This window comes from Urocitellus parryii, chromosome 8 (assembly GCF_045843805.1).
Source record: "Urocitellus parryii isolate mUroPar1 chromosome 8, mUroPar1.hap1, whole genome shotgun sequence".
NCBI lineage: Eukaryota > Metazoa > Chordata > Mammalia > Rodentia > Sciuridae > Urocitellus > Urocitellus parryii.
This window is the reverse complement of record NC_135538.1, coordinates 46,951,399-46,971,822: the sequence shown is the minus strand read 5'-3', so window position 1 is coordinate 46,971,822 and position 20,424 is coordinate 46,951,399. Positions and strand designations below refer to the sequence as shown.

The following is a 20,424-nucleotide window of genomic DNA, read 5'->3' as shown; positions in this document are numbered from 1 at the left end:
CTTGTTTCCTTTCATATCATCTTGCTACTACAATATAGTACCAAGATAATGATAGTGGTATTCCCTGTCATTATAATTTCTCATAATAAACTACAAAGAATATCAACTGTTTTCTTCCCTATAGGAATTTCTCTTAACCAGTTGATTCAAAAGCAGTATTTGGGGCCAATTGATTCAAAAGCAGTATTTGAGGCATGCACAAGAGCTACTTTCTTGTCTTGTTCTCTTTTGCCTTGGTCCTCTTGCTACATCCCACCATACTTTGGCTGTGTTGTGTCCTGGAGTGGGCAGGTTGCCCTCCCTTGTCTCTGCAGTACCATGTGCTCACAGTCATCTGCCGTTGGTGCCAGGTGCCTGGTGCCTCCCACGCCTCATGTGGCTTGGTGTAACTTGTGCTTTAACTCTGGTACTTGCTGTTCTTCCTTATTAGTACCAGAACCAACTTCCCACCCAGTCCACATGGTCGTTTTCTAATTGTTTGAGTTATGTTCATCTCATTATTTCATGAAACAACAGCTTCTCTAGGAAAAAGTGGTGGGTTACACAGTGTTGCCCTCAGAGCAAGCTGCTCCTAATCACTTGCTAGTGGATACATTAAATGGAGGGAGAGCTATAGCTGTCAGTAGAAATGCCTTATAGAATTATAAGCAGGGAAGTCACCCAGTTGAAAACAGGGAAAAAAAAGAACAAAACTTTTGATAGCTCTGGCAGCAGCTAGGGTCAACAACCTCAGTTCTAGAGGAACAGGCATTCAAAGGAGCCATTAATGAGCAGTCTGCGTTATCTCCTAAAACTAGGGCAAGCCGTGGCACTAAGATGATGACTCCAGAGGCCCTGGCAGAGGCATATGGCAAGAAGGAGTGGAAGCATTTTGTGTCTGACACTGGTGTGCCTTGCCATTCAGGTAGGACCCAAATGGGCAGCTGTACCACCCACACCCCTTTTCTTTTGGAACCTGAATCTGCAATGTGAGAATATAGAGAAGACCCTCCTCTATGTCCTTTGCTGGGCACAACATATAAGGAACAACCTCGACTTCATAACAGTAGGATGGATTTCTTTTTCTAGATATGTCTGATTTCCTTTTGGCAGCTGGTTCAGAATGCTGTTAGCAGCCTTTCACACTGTTTTAAAATTTAATTGATGCTCCTTTTACTTACACTTGTCTGGGTTAGAAAAGATAGATCAACACTTAGCAGTAATACATTCCTTAGCCATACTGTATTTTCTATCAATTTTGTCGTGTGCTCAGTCCTTGGATTCCTTTCTCCAGCTCTCATGTCTCTCCATATTCACATTGCACACCACTTCTGTTTTCCGGAATTCTCTTCCTTACTTTCAATTCTAGTATCTTCTGCCTTTTTATTTTCCTGTGTGTTTATTGGTGCTGGGGATCAAATGCTAAGCAAGTACTCTATCTCTAAATTATACTCTCAGCCCTATTTTACCACATTTTAAATGATTTTTTCACTTTTTTCTTTTCCAGTGTCTTTAACAAGCATCATTAAGACTAATTGTAAAATGATTTTTCAAAAAATTATTTCCAAACTTTCATGTGCATAAATTAAAAGGGAATGGTTAAAAAAATTTTTAAATACATAAACCTTACTAAATATTTTTTCTGCTACTTTTTCATTTGTTCTAATTTTTTTTTGCCACTTTGTTCTTTTTCTCCCACACTACAGTGTTAAAAATGTACCTTTCTCCTTCAGAAAGTGTAGTAACCAGAAATTAGTTGCAATTATTGATTATTACTATTGGGTTTATTTTTTTATATTTGTCATTGTTTGAGAAGTAAGTGTGTTTTTGTAGTGATTGAATGTGTTAGGAAGTATACATGTTCATAATAAAATAAGTTGATATGAAAAACAGACTTCATACTGGGGTCAGATATAGAATGTTTTCATACATCTTGAGTCAAATTGAGTGCAAAACCTTTTACTCAAAATGATGATGGAGAGCTGCTGTTATCTCTCCAGAGTTTAGCAATTGTAAATAAGCTTTTCCTTTCTCCCAGAAAAGCTAGGCACATAGCTAAATGTTTCTTTTGAAAATTTATTCAGAAAGTGGAGTATTTTTTACTGCTGTGTCCACTAGAGGGCGGTACCTTCTTGAATCAACATCTCCCTCTGGTGCTTACTTTACCCCAGAGCATCCAAGTGCCCAATGTCCAGGGAGTCAGGCTGTGACACATAATAAAGGAAAGGCAATGTCTTTAAATCATAAAACTTTGTTTTAATGTTGAAACATGAAAGAAGAAAAAAAAGTCCTTAATTTCATAACCCATTTGCACTTTGTTTACATTAAAAAAGTAATCACGCATATTGTCAATTAAATATTGTAAAACTAAGGGACACTAGGCACTGAATTCCACTGAAACTTCTGAGGAGATACACAAAGAATACCTCTTAAGAGTTGTCAGTCTGGGAGACTGGAAGCTGTGATCTTCATTTACAGGCTTCTAATCCCATTAGTTGAGGGTGGCCAAGGACCTTTAGGATAAAGCAAGTAACACTATTGTGTTTTAGGTAGGTTGATGCTGTTCAGCATAGCTGTGGCTAGACTCAGATGTGGGTCCCAGGGATATGACATGGGCCATCAGAAGTACTGTCCAGGGACAACAGATCCAAAAGTGGCATATGTAAGAGTTCAGGTTTAATTCTACTCCCAAGGCCATACAAAATAAATTTAATGCCTCTCTTCCATGAGATCCTGGAGTGAGTGTACCTGTCTTGTACTCCTGCATTTTCCTAAGATAATCCACCATGTACTCACAAGGTGTAGTATTAATTCATCAGTTACCCTGGTCCTTCTTGTATTGCACTGAAATTTGCTGGCATACCAGCTGAATGCAGTACTTTTGATGGACCAACCAGCACTGGTGTGGAAAAGCAGTATTTGTGGAACTCTTCACAAAACTATTTGTTTTGGAATTTAGTGTCATTGATAGCATAAATTGTGACTTCTTCCTATTCCATTTTATATTTGCAATATATCCTGCGTATAGTTTTCATATTCTTTAAGACAACTCAATTTTTTAAATAAAATGCTTAGTTTGTTAATTTCCTGTGTATTTATTGGTGCTGGGGATCAAATGCTAAGCAAGTGCTCTATCACTAAATTATACTCTCAGCACTATTTTACCATATTTTAAATTATTTTTCACTTTTTTTTAACCAGTGTCTTTAACAAGCATCATTAAGACTAATTATAAAATGACTTTTCAAAAAATTATTTTCAAACTTTGATGTGCATAAATTAAAAGGAAATAGTTAAAAAATTTTTCTAGATAGATAGACCTTATTAAATATTCTTTGTGCTACTTTTTCATTTATTCTAATTTTTTTTTTGCTATTTTGTTCTTTTTCTCCCACACTGCAGTGTTAAAATGTACCTTTCTCCTTCAGAAAGTGTAGTAACCAGAAATTAGTTGCAGTTATTGACTATTACTACTAGGTTTATTTTGTTACACTTGTCATTGTTTGAAAAGTTTGTGTTTTTGTAGTGTCATGTTTGTAGATGTCATATTTTACCTTTCAGATAGTGCCCTCAGAGCTTAAACTAAATGCTCCTTAACAGACTCGGAGCCTGTATTAGTGCCATTTTGAATTGAAATGGGGGCTGTACAAATAAATAAACCACAGTCCATTGTCTCTTCCCTCAAATTTCTTTGTATCCTTCATGTATAAGGCATTAATTTGTTTCCAATTTTGAAATTTTTGTGTGTTTTTTTCTTTTTTAGGAAAATATTACTTTTACGATAATTACTTTGACCTGCCAGGAGCTCTTCTGTGTGCCAGGGTGGTGGATTCCTTAACAAAGGTGAGTAAACATTGATTTTTTTAAAAAAAAATCTGATATGTGTTCAGTCATAAATCAGATGATTTATCACATATAACTTTTGAGTTGAGATTTTATTTACTTTATTCTTTGTGGTTTCAAAGGTGACCAAGGAAGAAAGACATGGCAAATTTGGTCAAAATATTTTTGGGAAATTAAGTAGCAGTGGCCGTTTTTTTTCCCCCAGGGAACATAAATATGTTCTCCAGCAGGGGGTGCAAAAGTCTAGAAAAAGAAAATACAGAACTGATCTGAAAGAATATTTTCTTGGTTTCATTTGCAGAATAAAAAAGAGTAAAGGCAACTAAGAACATTCTATGTATCATTAAGCATTCTAAATAATATAAAACCAGAAAAATTAGGTAAGATTTTGTTGTTGTTATTGCAGGGATTGAATCCACGGGTGCTTAACTGCTGAGCCACATTTCCAGTCCTTTTCATTTTTTGTTTTGAGACAGCATTTCCCTAAGTTACCTAGGGCCTCACTAAATAGCTGAGGCTGGTTTTGAACTCATAATCCTCCTGTCTTAGCCTCCCGAGTCACTGGGATTACAGGTGTGCACCACAGTGCCCAGCAAGATGAAATTTTTAAATTCATTTTCTGAGTGCAGTTTAATATATTCATACTTTTGCTTTGTACTACATATCAAGATGAAGTAGCTATTCATACTTTGAGATGAAAACCTATGAATGTAAATGGGTTTACATTTCAGAGTTGCTTTCCTTTTTGCACATATTTTCTAAATCGCAATGATGTATTCAAATCTTTTGCTTTTTTTGGGTGGGGGGTACCAGGGATTAAACTCAGGCACTCGACCACTGAGCCACATCCCCAGCCCCAGTCAGTGTTTTATAGTTACCACAAACAAAATGTTTCAATTTTTTTTTTTTTTTCCTTGTGGTACTAGAGATCAAACCCAGGGCCTCACACATGAGAGGCAGGTACTGTACCACTGAGCTATGCTGCCATTCCAAAATGTACCAGTTGTAAAGCAATTTATAGTTTAATTGTATACAAATGTCTAGTATTTGTTTAGATAAGACACTGGTCAATGTTTCCAAGGAAACAAAGGGCTTTAGAAGTGTTTTTTTTAATGTAATATTTATTTGTATTCTGGTTAAAAAAATTCTTCATAAAAATGACTTGGAATGATTTGGAATTGAACCTAATTCATCTCTCCTATAATGACTTGCTGTTCTTTTACATTGAGATTCAGGATCAACAAAATCTGAAATAACCAGCTTCTAGGCCTTAGGGCTTCAGGTTTCTTGGCTCCATTGATAGCACAGTACGTTAAGTAACACATTCTGATATCTCAAACCATGCTATACTCTAAATTTGCTTATGTGTTTAAAATATTCTATGACTTTTAGACTTTATAAAAATTTATATTTTGGGTTGCATGAGCTATATTAATATTTAGTCATATACATTTGTATATGTGTATGTGTGTGTGTGTGTAGTAATTTTCACGGAAGAGTTCTCTTTCTAAAATAACACAAAGTAAAAGAGAACGTTATTAACCTATTGTTTTCTAAAACATAAATCCTTACCTTAGAATCCAGTAATATTATAATTGCCATCCCTTTCCACTGTGCTTAGAAACAGAATTATTGTATTTGTTACATATGGAATTTTTTTTTTTTTTTTTAGCAGAAGAGTGATCAAAAAACATTTGATTTTTGGAAGGATATAGTTGCTGGTATACAACACAATTTTAAAATGTCAGCTTTTAAAGGTAAGTAACAAAGAGAGGCTTTCTGATACATGTTTGTTAAATACTGTGTGTCTACTGAATTAGATAGAAGTCGTCTCTTTTCCTATGCTCCTTAGTGAGGATTTAATTTGATCTTAAATATTGTTGTGAAGTTTGTTCTAGTTTTAAGAGGTTCTTTTATTCATGTCTGTTTCTTGGTCATAATTGCCAATATTCAAGTATCTTTCATATGCCTGCCAGTATTGTGCTAAAATGAAGGTGCTTTCGTTATGCTGTTCTTTTACATTGAGTTGTTCTGTTCGTTCCCTAGAACTAAATATTCCAGTTTTGCTGTGTTCTGGCTTGGGAGTGAGGATTGGTAATGCCTGCAACCTTTAACATAGTAGTTATAGATGGGTGGGCAAAGTATCTGCCAGTGGAAATTCCATACTTGTTGCTTAAGGAACAGTAGTGGTGGGGCCAGAATGGGGTTCGGCCAGCCTTGAGCCTGGGGTTTTATGTTTTCATTTGAACATTTGCTCACATTACTCAAAGACTAATTCTAAGGAATAAATAGATGACTTCATCCCAGTGACTAGAAACAGACTGCCCTGATTCAACTAGTGGGCTGATGGATGCTGAAGAGCAGTGTTTTTCATCTTAAAATCCTTGCCTTTGGATTGACATTTAAAAATTGCTTGCCTTCCTTTCAATATAAATCAAGCCATCAAAATAATTTTAAGTATTATGACTAAAAAACATGCCAAGGCAATAAATAGTAATTGCAGAATATTTTTTCAAATTATGTATTTCTCTGACACCTGTCACTTTGCCTCCCAGAAAAGAAGCTCTACCTTGGGGTGACTTTTGTCACTTCTCTGTGCCCACTTATTAGCCCTTGACCCTGGCTTCTAAGCCTCACGTGGTTTTGTGGGTGCCTCTTCTCAGTCTACTTTGAGTTCCAGGGATTATGGAATGCCCATCTTCAGTAGAGGGTCATAATTGATAACAATCATAAAAGCTGCGTATCACTTCATTGTTTTTCCTCTTCATTAACTTTGTAAAATGAATAGCCTTAAAAGCATGGATGAAATAGCAAATTGTTACTTTCAAGTAAATTCAGCATAAAAATCTTTTAATGTTATTTTATTGCTTTGTAAATGAGTAGATTAAATATTTCGTGCTTTAGTGATGCACAGCTTAAAAGTTTTAAACAATAATATAAAAATACAGTACAGAGCATAAATAAATAATGTCTTTTCATTTCTAGCAGATTTTGAAATGCTTGACATTAATTATAATTTCACCAGAATAAGAAGCACAAGATCCATTTGCCAATGTTATTTAAACCCACACAATGATATTACATAAGTCTCAGTTAAGGGATCAAATCAAATCAATTGCTTGTGTTAAATAAATAAGAATAGGTCAGACACCTGTTCCAGGTTTTACTGGGTATTTAAAAATCTCTTCTGCAATCCCAAAAAAGTTTGAAAAGTTCATAACGAAAGCACCTTCATTTTAGCACAATATTTTGATTTCTTATGAGAGCTTCAAAAAAGCATACATGCACCTATATATTTGAATCAATCTTAATGAAAGGGGCCATATAAGCCTTATATTATGCACCATCTGAAATAGCTTAGGGTATACAGTGTCTTGAATTTCAGTATTCAGGTATTTAAGTTCTATTAAGTTATGTGATACCTCCCAAATATTTCCTAAAAGCTCTCATATTAGTTGTTAGAATAAAGCTATTTTAAAAAGAAATGCTAAGTTTCTGAAACCAAATTTAATGTAATTTAGAAGCCTATTTCTGGGCATTTATGTGTGATAATTTGTTTTAACAGCAGAAATTTTTAAATATTGAAGGAGTTGACAGAAAATCTCTTAAGAGGCTTAGGATTGCTGACTAGAAACTCATGAGGATCTTCACATATTTACCATTGCTGCTTATATTTACCAGGGGAAAATTAGTTGGTCTAAAAATTCAAATGTGTATTTTGGAAAATTAAAATTGTATTATTTTCAGCCTACCTCTGTATGCATTTTATGGGGTGGGATGGAGTTAGGGAACACCTTTCCAAGCAGAAGATTTAGTTAGCTCCATGAGAATGTACTCACATGGGAGCCACTAAGAATCCTGAGAAGGAGGAATGGACATACTCAGAGGAGTACAGGCCATTTGACTCAGCATTAGGCAGCTGGAGCCACACCTGGTCATTTTCTGTGAGATCGATTATGGCGCTCCCTGAAGCCTGATCCAGGTAGCCTTTGGTATACTCATCATAGGTGTACATTATGGGGGTGCCATTCTTATATAGACCTACCCAAACATGAGTCCCTTTCACATGCACATGGTAGGAGAAATAGTATATTCCTGGTATCCTACAGGTAAAGATTCCAGTTCTTGGGTCATAATGCTGTTGCCTGTTATACAAAATCTTATCAAATGGGATGGGAGCACCTATTGCTGGATAGGCTTTAGAGAGAATAACAGTAAAAGCAGACACAGGCATTCCTGTTACTCCCTGGTTGGCACTAACAAGAGGCATCCCAGAAAGACTGGGCCTTTGTCCTGCCTTTATAAAGCCCTCGGGCATGACTGCTTGGCCTGGGGGCCCAGGGGGTCCTGGAGGCCCTGGGAGACCAGGCTGTCCATCGTGGCCTCTTGGACCTGGAGGCCCTGGTGGTCCAGTGGGTCCATTGAGGCCCTTAGTTGCTATGCCAGCTGGACCAGGAGGACCTGGATTTCCAGGATCACCTTTAGATCCAGGGAATCCTGGGATACCTGGTGGCCCAATGGGACCTCTGGTACCTGGTATTCCAGGAGCCCCTCTTGGACCAGCCTCACCATTGTGTCCAGGCACTCCCTTAGCTCCTGCTGGGCCTACAGGGCCCGGAAGACCAGGAGGTCCTACCATTCCAGGGTCACCTTTTGGGCCTGGTAACCCTGGATTACCCTTGGGACCACTGAGACCTGGTTCTCCTGGGTACCCTGGTTTTCCATCTAAGCCGGGAGAACCCCTTGTTCCTCTGGCTCCAGGTTGTCCTGCAGGCCCAACTGGCCCTGTCTCACCCTTAGGGCCTGGGAGACCATGGTTGCCCGGGATGCCTTTTGGTCCTTGGGGTCCCATATTTCCAGGAGGTCCAGTCAGACCTGGCTCCCCAGGATGACCTGCTGGCCCCTGTTCCCCTTTGGCACCTGGACCCCCTGGAAGGCCAACAGGTCCTCTTTGTCCCTTCAGACCAGGTAAACCAGGTTTCCCAAAGCCTGGAGCTCCTGGTGGCCCAGCTATTCCTGGAGCCCCAGGGTGACCTTTTGCCCCTGGAATCCCTGGCTGACCTGGAGCCCCAGCAGCTCCTGGCTTTCCAATGCCTTCTGGTCCTCGTTCTCCAGGAGGACCTTGGGGACCTGGTGGGCCAGCCAGTCCCCTTTCTCCTGGAAAACCCCGATCACCTTTGATGCCTGGCTGTCCTGGAAACCCATTTTCACCTCTTTTTCCTACTCCAGGAGGGCCAGGTGGTCCCATGGGACCCTGAGGGCCTGGAAGGCCCCTCTCACCTGGGCGGCCAGGAGCACCATACCCTGTTTCTCCTTTGGGTCCATTTACACCAGGGACTCCTGGCACACCCTTTTCTCCAGGAAAGCCCCTGGGTCCTGGGGCACCTACAGGTCCTTGTTGTCCAGGTTTTCCTGGCACAGAAATTCCAGCTGGGCCAGGGATTCCAGGAGGCCCCGGTGGTCCCCGTGGTCCTGGTAAACCAGTCGGTCCAACTTCTCCTTTTGGTCCGTATGGTCCTCTCTCCCCTGGTTTTCCTGGGAGTCCTGGCACACCAGGTTTCCCGGTAGCTGATGGTCCTGGTGGTCCTGGCAACCCTGGCTCTCCCTGGAGTCCAGGACTTCCGTAGCCTGGTTTTCCTGGTGGTCCAGAAGGACCTGGGTGCCCTCGAGGTCCTGCAGGGCCTGGTGGGCCAGGAATACCTTGCTCACCTCTTACTGCTACACCTAAAAGACACACCAATATACCACCCAGAGAGGGGGATGATTAGTAACATTAAAGTTGATCAGTGTTTCTCAAAATGTCAAACAGGACAGGGCAGTGCGGTGTCATTCATTCCATACTAGTCTTAGACCAAGCTTAACTAGGTCTGGATGATTCATTTTACAGTGTTTTAAAATTACTGCTAAAGAGAGAGTTTTCCATGGCTACCACTTTCTTCATAACCTGATGATCTAAGATAAGTTGACATTGAAGATTTCTTCAGAATAAGAGTAAGGTAGACAATTTTTCACATTTATTTTGGAAAAATCATCTACATAGGTAAGAAAAAAAGATATTTGACAGAAAAGGAAGAGAAAGACAAGTGGAGAATAAATAAGAAAAATTTATAGAGCTGTAAAGATTTTTCCCTCACAAAAGCTATCCTGGAAGACATAAATGAGTAATGGAATTAATTCTAATTTACATCTGCCACACCCTGCTGAATACTTCAAATTTAGGCTGATATTTTTTAAACTTCAGAATATATTATGGTTTTTTATTCTTTTCCTTATTGACTTAATTGGAACAAAGAATTAGTTAATCAGATATAATGGGTAAGTATATAAAATAGGATTAAAGTGTTTATCTAAGTGCAAATTAATGTTGTTTGATTTTATAAAGCTATTGGTTTAACTTCTGATGGGCTAAACTTAAACTCAGTGATCACTTATTTAGTACCTGTGATGTGAAAAGGCCACAAATGTAGGAAAGCACAAGTTGTGTCCTATGGAGGATTCAATCCTAGAGTGAAATGAGTGACTACATAACAAGAGCTTTTAAGAGGTATCCCAGGCTATTTTGGTCACTCAAAGATGGGTTGTAGCAGGGCACTGCAGGCATTAGGAAAGTGTTACCACATTAGTCTTTTGACATTAATCTTCATAATCATCTGCATAAAATTTTCTTCTTTTATCAGGGAAATTCTTAAATAGTTAGCCAAGATGACATAAAGTTGCATGTGATTTTTAATATTTACTACAGAATTTGTATTAAAATTGTTTTCTGTTTATGTTCAGAAACATAAGATGCCTACTTATTATTTAGATTATTAGGTTGTTGAAAAACTGTTCATAGTAATATTGACTTAATGATGTAATATCAGTTGGATAGGTTGCTTAAATCCTGAAAATCATTTATGGCCTGACTTTTTTTTGGGGGGGGGCAATGTGGAGTATTAAACCCAGGGCCTCATGTGTGCTGAGCAAGTGCTCTACCACTGAGCTAATAAGTCCCTAGTCCTGTAGCTGTGACTTTTGAGTCACATTTGTTTAAAAAAAAAAATAGTGGACTTAAATCTTAAATCTTTAATAACTTAAAAACTCAAAATGCAGGCTAAAATAGAATTATTATCAAATGAATTGAAAATAATTGTAAATTGCCTTTGAAAGCATTTTGGAGTATTAATTTCCTTGAATCATTAGCTGTCAGTACATAAACATATTAAAATTGAAAAAAAAAACCCTCTTATTAATTGACTGCTATATAAGAAATAGTTAGCCAAGAGTAGGTACTAATTTCTATTAGATAGAGCTGTAGAGGTGTTCCTGAGATTTAAAAAGCATTTGACCTATATAAAATATAGAATAAATAATTGAACTAAATATGCTGAAATAGGAGGATATTTGTTTAGATTTAGGAACTTTTGTATTTGTAGTAATTAGTTATATTTCAGTTTTCAGACATTCAAACATAGCTTTTCCCATGGACTTTCAGAAACTTATAACAGGAAAAAGATTTATATGAGAAATTAATTTATGGACATTTCCATATATTAACACACATTTCATTCACTGACTTTAGTACATGTTCATGATGGATCTATATGTAAAACTGGATTTAGTATATTACAAGTAGAATAGGTGAATAAGTAAGGGATTTCTTAATGGTTTGGAATAAAATAGCATTTTTAATGCAGACTATATTAGTTAGGGGTTTGCTTAAGAATCTGGCTATAAGGATCATGTTCATACTGAAATAATTGTCCAACTAGAAATCTGTTGCACTGCTAAAAGAGGTAAAACATATCATATCTTATTGAAAATGATCGTGTTGGGCACCTTTTAAGGCCAGAACTCCAATAACAGGGTGATCTGTGTTACTTGAAATGTTGCCCTAATGGTTCTAAACCTCTTGGTGTAAGACAGAATTTGACTTCTATTGAATCTCTGGAGCCCCTGTTTGTAGCTTGCAAGCTGAGAAAACAAGATTAGGGTGGCACCATCCTTAAGGAAAAGTGACAACCTACTAATAAGTTTCTTAAATGTCCACAAACTGAAATAGTGGTTGGTTGTGTCAGAATGTGTTACCTGCGTCTGCCTAGCAGCTGTAGAATCCTCTGCAGCATGATTTAGTAGTGTTTTAATGGGATCCTCTTTTAGCCTGTGCTGAACATATGTGCCTAGGAATTACATATGAATTCTGAATTTCTGTTATCAGCTTAACATTTTCTTGTAATGCATTAGTGCCTGCCATGTGGATGATGATACGTTTGATTTTCTGTCTTATGTTATCAAGAAGAGACCAAGGAGGATTAATGTTAAAGGATAGCTTCTGAAGTTCTTATTTAACAAGATGTTTTCATTTGTTCTACAAAAATAGCCAGGATGTTCAAGTACATTAATGTGGGAAGACAGAAATAGGTTTAACTTTCTACAATGGTGCAATTTATTTTTAATTCAAGATTGTTTATTATGATTTTGGTAAGGTATATAGGAGTCTGAATTTGTGATCAGAGAGAGTACTGAACCCATTGTTGCCTGTCATAGCATTTCACATCACATTTGTTGCTTCAAGTGAGGTAGCATGTCCTTATCTTTTACTCTTTCTTTCCTGGCTTTTTCTTTCTCTTAATTTATTTATATTTTAATACATTCAATAATATCTGTTGTGCCTCTGTTTTTAAATATTAGGCTTCCTTTCATGAAATACTCTTGTTTCATCTTTCTTCTCAACAAGGCCATTTGCTTAAATTGGTTGTTCCCTAAAACATATTATTTAAAGTTTATTACAAATGGCTTTAGCTTTATGTACAGGACAGAGTATATAACTAAAATGAAAAAAAAAATATTGTGGAAAGGGAATCTGAAGCCTGAAATCAGTTTATATTGTCCAGTTGATGTTTTCTAGGCAGTTTGTATTAGATGCTGTCCAGTAGAATCAGTGAGGATAAGGCCTTGTCATTGCTCTTTGAGGATTTCTTAGTATTTTATATATATATATATGTATATATATTATCTCATTGCTCTTCCCAGTAGCAGAGAAAGCCATACAGATGAGGAATAGATTCAAGAGGATAGTTAAAATTTATCTAAGACTATGCCAGTAAAGTAGTAATCAGAACTAGAAGTACTATTAGTAGTTTATTAGTATTGTAGTAATAGTGAAACATAAGGCACCTGACAGGTATTAACTCTCTTGATAACCTTCACGGAAGCCCTTAGAGATCAATTGCTCCTTCTTGTTTTACGAATGAGGAAACTAAGGCACAGGGAGGAAAAATAACTTAGACCTGAGGTCACACAGCTAGTACTGTGCATTTAACCAGTAAACTATATGGGATATATAAATAGCTCTGAGGATTGCTACTTCATTTGCCTGTTTAGCTTATTGAAACTTATTGTGTATATTTGTAGACTAGTTGAATGTGTTTTAAAAGTAAATGTGTGGTTAGAACTGTTGCTCAGTGGTTGAGCGCTTGCCTAGCATGCCTGAGGCACTGGGTTCAATCTTCAGCACCACATAAAAGTAAATAAGTGAAATAAAGGTATTGTGTCCATTTACAACTAAAAAACATTAAATTAAAAAAGTAAATGTGTGTAAGTATTTAGATATATTAGCCTTCTATTCTCTTTGTGTAATTATTTTTAAATATTTTAAATTTAATTACTTTTGGTTGAATTATTATATTTGGATTATAGATAGTTATTTGTACAAAAGTATCATTCTAGGGAAGAAACTTCATGTATTAAAAGTCTTTAATATTTTTCTGTTATATTTATTATATTTATTGTACAAGGAGTTTTGTTCTTCATTCACAAATTATTTTGTTGTAATTTGGACTAATTTAGGAATTTTCAATAGATAATACCAGAGTTGAAAGCATTTTGTTAAAGACATCATCATTAAGATTGTAGAAAGCAGCAGCCAGCTAGTTACTAGAGCAAAATATGCAATTCAGTTTACCTTTACTCTTTATGGTGTAGGGAATGAAGAACTGGGTCTTGGTGTTGGGTGGTGGGCCTTTTATGCCAGTGGGTGTTTGGTATCGCTCAGCATAAAACACTCCATGAACCAAATTCAAGGACATTAGCAGCAAAAGGGCGATTTGTGGCAGCATATTCTCAGGTGGATTCTGGAAAACAGAAAAGAATTATTTCATATAGCTTTGTATTGACCTGTTTCATTTTTCTAACATTGCACAGTTGGAATTCTTTATTTAACTAACTGCTTTTTAACACAGTCCTTTATAAAAATTTCAATATATTCCATAAATTAATGAGAGATAATTATTTAGTTCTGTGAATGTATATCATATTTATTTGGGGAAGCTATATTCAAGTAATCAAGTAAAAATAAAGTGATTTACAAATAAACATAAATAAATCATCACTAGACAACTATATTAAGTCATTCTGGATCTTAAACATATCCTGAAATATCTAGTAGTTTCTAAATACATTGAAATGCAGATTAGGATAAGTTTGTACAGTATGGTTTTTATTGGGATTATTTTATATAGACTTATATTTTATATACAAGTAAACCTCTCTGAGTATATTTTAGTAGAAAACCATTTTTTAAAATAATGCACAAGGACCCCAAAGAATTAACTTACTTCAATATTAACTTGCTTCTTTTCAAGCCAGCTAACATGGAATTCTACAATGACCCTCAGTCCATAGACTTACCTGGGTGCTGGAAGTTCTGGAGCTAGTGTCTGGGTGGCTTTCTGAAGCCTCCTCTGCTCAGGTAGGCAGTGCAGAAGATGCCCTCTCCAAAGTTGCCCTTAGGTATTTATACAGTCTTCCTCCACTGCCTGAGGTTACTCTGAGCTTAAGCCCCTCCCCTCAGAGGTGGGAAGCACTAATTATGGTGGAAAGTTCTATTAGACAGGCATACAAAAATCAGGTTGGCCTCTATTTTTTCTTGTTTTCTTATTGAAAAATAAACTCTTTGTCTTAAATATATGTTAATAGTTTTAACCATACCCATTTTTCTGTAATTTTATTTTAGAAATTTTTACTCTAATGTTAGTTCATGTTGGAATGATGATTCCCCCTTATTATTTTTGAAAAGCACATTATTGTGTTGTTTGTTTGAAAATATTTGGTAATATATAAAAATAGGGGAAGAACTCTTTTGGAGGAGGATGTGGATTTAAACCATCATCTAAATTCTTGAATTATTATATAAAGCCACCAATGTATCCATTAATGTTCCTAAATTTTTATAAACATAGCTTAGCTCAATTCTTATATATTTATGGGCTTGAGAGAAAAAAATGAAATGGTGAAATTGTGGGTATGCTGTTTTGCATTTCAGGCTTTTAGTGTAAGTCTTCAGAAGTTAGTAAAAGAAATTTAAAGTAATAACATTAAAATTTTTTAATTTCTTCATTTTAAATATTTAAAAATTTTCAGTCAAATGCAGGATATTTGTGAATTTGCTAGTAGAGTTAGCAATATATTCTTTCTGAAGAATTTAGATTCTTTATTCCCAATAATACACTTTGTTCTGGATATGGCCTCAGACATTCTTGCTTAAATTTGGATTTTACTTTAGAGTTGGAGTAAAGTGTGCAAGAGTCCTTAACTTATATTATGTTTAATCTCATATTACGTTTATTTACATAGGGCTGCTGTGTTCATTTCAGAAATTAAAAAAAAATCCTCAAACTTTGCTTTTAGCTTTTTAAAAATACTCTTGGCTTATATCGCAATTTCCTTCAGGGATCTTGTATCATCTCAATTAAAAACATTTTTCCCCCAAAGGTGGAAATAAACATCATCATTGTCAACTTTACTAGTTAATATTCTCTTTAACAATATTAGAGACTCTTAAAATCAGTTTTCAGGATCCTACAACAACTAATAAAGACAGGAAGTTCAGAGACCAAATTTAGCATCTTATTTAATTTTGTCATTTTGGATCCAAGTCCAGTCAGCTTTACAGATAAATGATTTGAGAAGAAAAATTCCAGATACAGAATAGATAATTTTTGGTATCTCCCTAGAATTGAAGTAGTAGGGTTGAGGATTGATGTGTGATTGAAATAATGGTTTTTCCCCTTTTCCTTTTCCCTCACTCCTCCCCTGCAGGCAGTTTCCTGTGGTATTTAAATAAAGCCTTGTATACTACTTTGCAAAAATGTAAATACAAAACTCATTCACAGTGTTCTCTCTTTCTTTTCTCACTTAAACATTTGTTGATTGCACATTTAAAAAATCTACATTGTCATGCATGTCTTTATGCAATATGCAGATATACATGAAATATGGCTTTGGAGGGGGCAGGTACTAGGGATTGAACTCAGGGGCACTTGACCCCTAAGCCACATCCCCAGGCCTATTTTGTATTTTATTTGGAGATAGGGTCTCACTGAGTTGCTTAGCACCTCACTTTTGCTCAGGCTAGCTTTAAACTTGTAATCCTCCTGCCGCCTCCCAGGATTATAGGCATGCACCATCACGCCTGGCTGAAATATGGCTTTTATATCAATTTAGATTATTGGCAATTGGATAGTTTATTTTAATCAGTCTCATCATTGGGCAGTTATATGGAATGTTTTTTTAATTATATGAACTGGGCTACATCTGTAAGAAACTACAAAAGATAAGTGAAAGAAAACAGCTGTCTTCCATTTGTTTACGGTTTATTTGGACAAGATTTGACAAAGTAGATAAGATTATAAGGTGCTTTTCAGAGCTAGGCTGAAGAATTTGTTTTGAAATGAATTATTAGAAATGTGCATATTTTAGTATTTTGTGTGTATATATGGTTAAGTGCATGCATACACACACACAGAGGCACGTTTTTATAATACCATTTGATATTATTCCTGTGAACATTTAGAAGATGGATTCCCAGCCCTACATACCTAGCACTTTGCACCTGTGTAGACCATTTGTTCACTGTGGTACTCTATTTTCAGAACTTTATACCTTAAACTTTTTTGATGTCTGTCTCTTCATTAACAAATAGAAGTTTGAACGAGGTGGTGTCTAAGCTCCTTTAGGATTTAAAATTGGATTTTTCTTGCACTCAAGTTTGTTCCCCATGGTCATATGGTAGACTTGGCTCTCTTTCGATTGACTTTAGATTTGCAACAAAAAGAAAAAAAATTATACTAGGTGGTTGTATGTTTTGGGGATATGTAAATATATGTGGGTATTTGTCATTCTATATTCCCCTTTAGCTTTGGGAAATGTGGTGTCTTCGTTGGTAAGCCTTGGACGTTCAACCCTTTTTACAAATAGTGTATTTATTTCAGCACACAGAATCTGATTACTGTTTGCTTTGTTAGTCACATAAGAAGCACTTCTTGTGCAAAACAGATTGTAGAATCAGAATATTTACTAGCCACACCCCACCCAATTGTGTATTTAAAACTATTTTTATTCTTGGTGTTTACTTGGAGCTTTAAGAAGTGACTAGTCTGTGGCTTTATGAAGGAAACTCATTCCATTGAAAGAGTCTTGCTTTGTAAAACCAATTTTCTGAGTGATTTTTAAATCAACTATGAGTGATATTTTTGCACATTGAGCATTTACCTGCTATTAAGTTTGTCTGCTCATTTGTGTATCCCTAGGTCATTCATGAGTTCATCAAATATTTCTTGAGTACCTCTTAAGTGTCAGGCATTGGGATAAATATTGGACGAATAGTGTGTATGCCCTAAGGTGTTTACACAATGTTCTCGACGTCTTTTTCCCATTCTCGCAGTCCTGAGGAGTATGACACAATTTGTTCAATCTTTGGAGTTCATGAAGATAGTAGTAGTTCAGAAACTCAATTTTGCAAAAACTCCTTAGGCAACCATGATCTACTCCTAATGTTGGGATGTTGATATGGTATAATTATCAGATTATTAATATTAGTTATTTACCTTTTTGTTGTTTGTGCTCATTTTTTAAACTTTTATTATAGGAAATTTTGGTCTTACCTACAAGTGAGGATACTGCATCTAATGAATGCCTGTGTTCCAGTCAATCATTTTAAACTAATCTCAACTCAGTCTACCTTCTATTCATCCCCTCTCAAATTTTGAAACAAATCGCTTATGTTATACTGATTCACCAGTGGATATTTCAATATATTTCTCCAGAGACTAAAAACGCCTTTTCTTTAAAATAGAATATTCATTATATCTAAAAAAGTAATCATTTTCTAATATCATCAATGCTTTAGTCCATCACATTTCCCCAGTTATCTGTTGTACATATGGCATATACCTATATAGACTTATAGACATGTATATATACACAAACATATACATAGATATGTACATGTATATTATATATATATACACATGTATATTTTTAAAGAATCGATTTATTGGGCTGGAGTATAGCTCAGTTGGTAGAGTGCTTGCCTTGTATTTACAAAGCCCTAGGTTCAGTCCCCAGCACTATAAGAAAAAAAAATTGATTTGTTATTTGTTTAAATCAGGTTTCCTTAATTGCCATTGACTGATATGTCCCCTTTATCTAGGTTTCTTACCTGCATCTCTTTTTTTTTTCCCCCTTTGCAACTTATTTGTTGAAAAGCTGGGTTATCTGTCTTGGGCAGTTTCTTGCAATCTGGATATTGTTGTCATTTAATTTGCTCCTCTGCTGATCGATAGTTAGACATACAGTGTTGCTCTCATTCAGGTTTGAAACATACATACACATACACACACAAATGCTTTTGGCAAGCATATTTTACCAATTTAGAGAGTGTGGTTTGTTATATTTCTATTGGGAGGCCCTTTGTTGCTGGTTCTCTGGTGTTACTAAGTCTAATTACTTATACTTATTATGTTATAAGATGGTGATATTCTAATTTTATCATTCTTCCTTTTTTGTTTCTATTAAAAAAACACTCTGTTCAACTGTGGTTATCCTGAGTTATTTTATATATATGGTTATCCTGAGTTACAGTGTGTGTGTGTGTGTGTGTGTGTGTGTGTGAATATATATATATTCAGATGTTTTTCCCCATCTTTGGCCAGTAAGAGCCTCTTCAGATTGCTCCTGAGCCCTTTTGACATGATCCCAGTAATTTTTATAACTTCTTTTCTTCCAGTATTTTGTACTTTTCCTGGCCCAGATCTGTAGTAAGACATTTCTCCACAGAGTCTTACTTCTGTTAGTTGGAAATAGAAGTAGAAACCACAGTATGGGTGTCTGGCTGTTGAGTCTCAGGGATGTACCCTGCTCGTGGGTTGATTATAGTTTCTAGGTTTTCAGTGGACACGAGCCAAGAAATTCATGCTTACAATGTTAACTAAATGTAAAAGATATCATGCCATTATCCTGATATATCTAATTCACATTCAGGACCAGAGTTTTTTCTTAATGACCCTGAACTTGTGTGCATACGTCCATAGCCCCACCCAGAGGATCCCAGTTCTCATGATAATAAAGCATACATTCACTTTATTCCATCATCTTCCTAGTTGTTCTGAATATCTATACCAACATTCACATCATAATTAAAATTAGTTCAACTTTTAAACTGATTACTTTTATGATTCTCTTTAGTATTTTCGCAAAAGCTGTGTAGTCAAACTACTGTTTCAATGTCACTTGAAATGGCTTATTTCAAAATAGATGCTAACCACTCGGTTCATCATTAGGTTTATTTCATTTTGCTTTCAGGGTTTAGGGATTTTCTTTTCAACTTTGATTTTCTTTTATACTTTGCTAACATATTTGCATTTCCTGTGATGTGCTGATAAATATTTAACATCCACCTTGGGGGTGAGGAAGATGGCCTGCTGATTTCTGTTGTATAAATACTACCACCATGGCCAATTTGAAGCTACCATGTTAAGATACCTGGCTTACAAAGCACCTGAATATTTACCAAGAACCAGTACGTGCCAGCTCCAGCATACATTGCATATTTCCTAGGTCAGATTTATAAAGTAAGAAAATTTCAGAGTAGTCTAGCTTCTGTTACTCCTCCTCCTCCTCCACTCCTCCTCCACCTTCTCCTCCTCCATTCCTCCTCCACCCCTCCTCCTCCACCCCTCCTCCTCCATTCCTCCTCCTCCATTCCTCCTCCTCCTCCTCTTCCTCTTTTCCTCCTCCTTCTCCTCCTCTTCCTCCACTCCTGTCTACCCTGTGTTTCAAAACCTTCCTTCTATAGGTTATATAACTGTTTTTTATTTGTTTTATTAATATGTGTGTGTGTCTGTGTTTGTGTGTGTGTTTAAATGAAAAATAGAAGGGACACCAGGGATTAGAGGAAGGGGACCATGGGGAGGGAGGAGGGGAGAAAAGGAGGAGATTCTGGGAAATTAAATAGATCAAATTATGTTATGTGCATGCACAAATAAGTAACAATCCCAATATTGTGTATAATGATAATGTACCAATAAAAAATAGGAAAAATGGGTTTAATTTATCCTACTATTAAAATATTTTGCATTCTTATTTCATCCTTATTTCTTAGGTAAATGGCATCTATGCATACTTTATTTTGCTGCTTCTGTGTAACAGTTTATCTTGGGAATCATTGCATAAGATTATATAAAGATGGTCTGTGTTCTTTTTTTACAGCTTCATAATACTACATTGTATGGATGTACCATAGTTTTCTCAACCATTGCCTAATTGGTATTCATCTCTATTATT

General features: G+C 36.1%; 2 protein-coding genes across 4 annotated transcripts in view; one reads left to right on the top strand and one right to left on the bottom strand.

The window, feature by feature from the left end:
• The window catches only part of Nt5dc1 (5'-nucleotidase domain containing 1), a 124,478-nt gene that overhangs the window by 10,310 nt on the left and 93,744 nt on the right, over nt 1-20,424 (top strand). For 2 of the 3 annotated variants that reach the window (XR_013344138.1, XM_077801673.1), the window contains exons 4-6: nt 798-904; nt 3,743-3,822; nt 5,495-5,579. Coding sequence is in view for 2 of the 3 variants with exons in the window: in XM_077801673.1 (XP_077657799.1) it covers nt 798-904; nt 3,743-3,822; nt 5,495-5,579 (272 nt within the window). In the remaining variant the exon portion in view is untranslated. The remainder of the gene's footprint in view (nt 1-797; nt 905-3,742; nt 3,823-5,494; nt 5,580-20,424) is intronic. The other variant, XM_077801674.1, reaches the window with a different exon arrangement.
• On the bottom strand, nt 7,658-13,919 carry Col10a1 (collagen type X alpha 1 chain). Its single transcript, XM_026414990.2, has 2 exons — nt 13,766-13,919; nt 7,658-9,546 (listed from the first exon to the last, which is right to left on the bottom strand). Exons 1-2 carry the CDS (start codon nt 13,917-13,919, stop codon nt 7,658-7,660), a joined length of 2,043 nt encoding a protein of 680 aa, XP_026270775.1.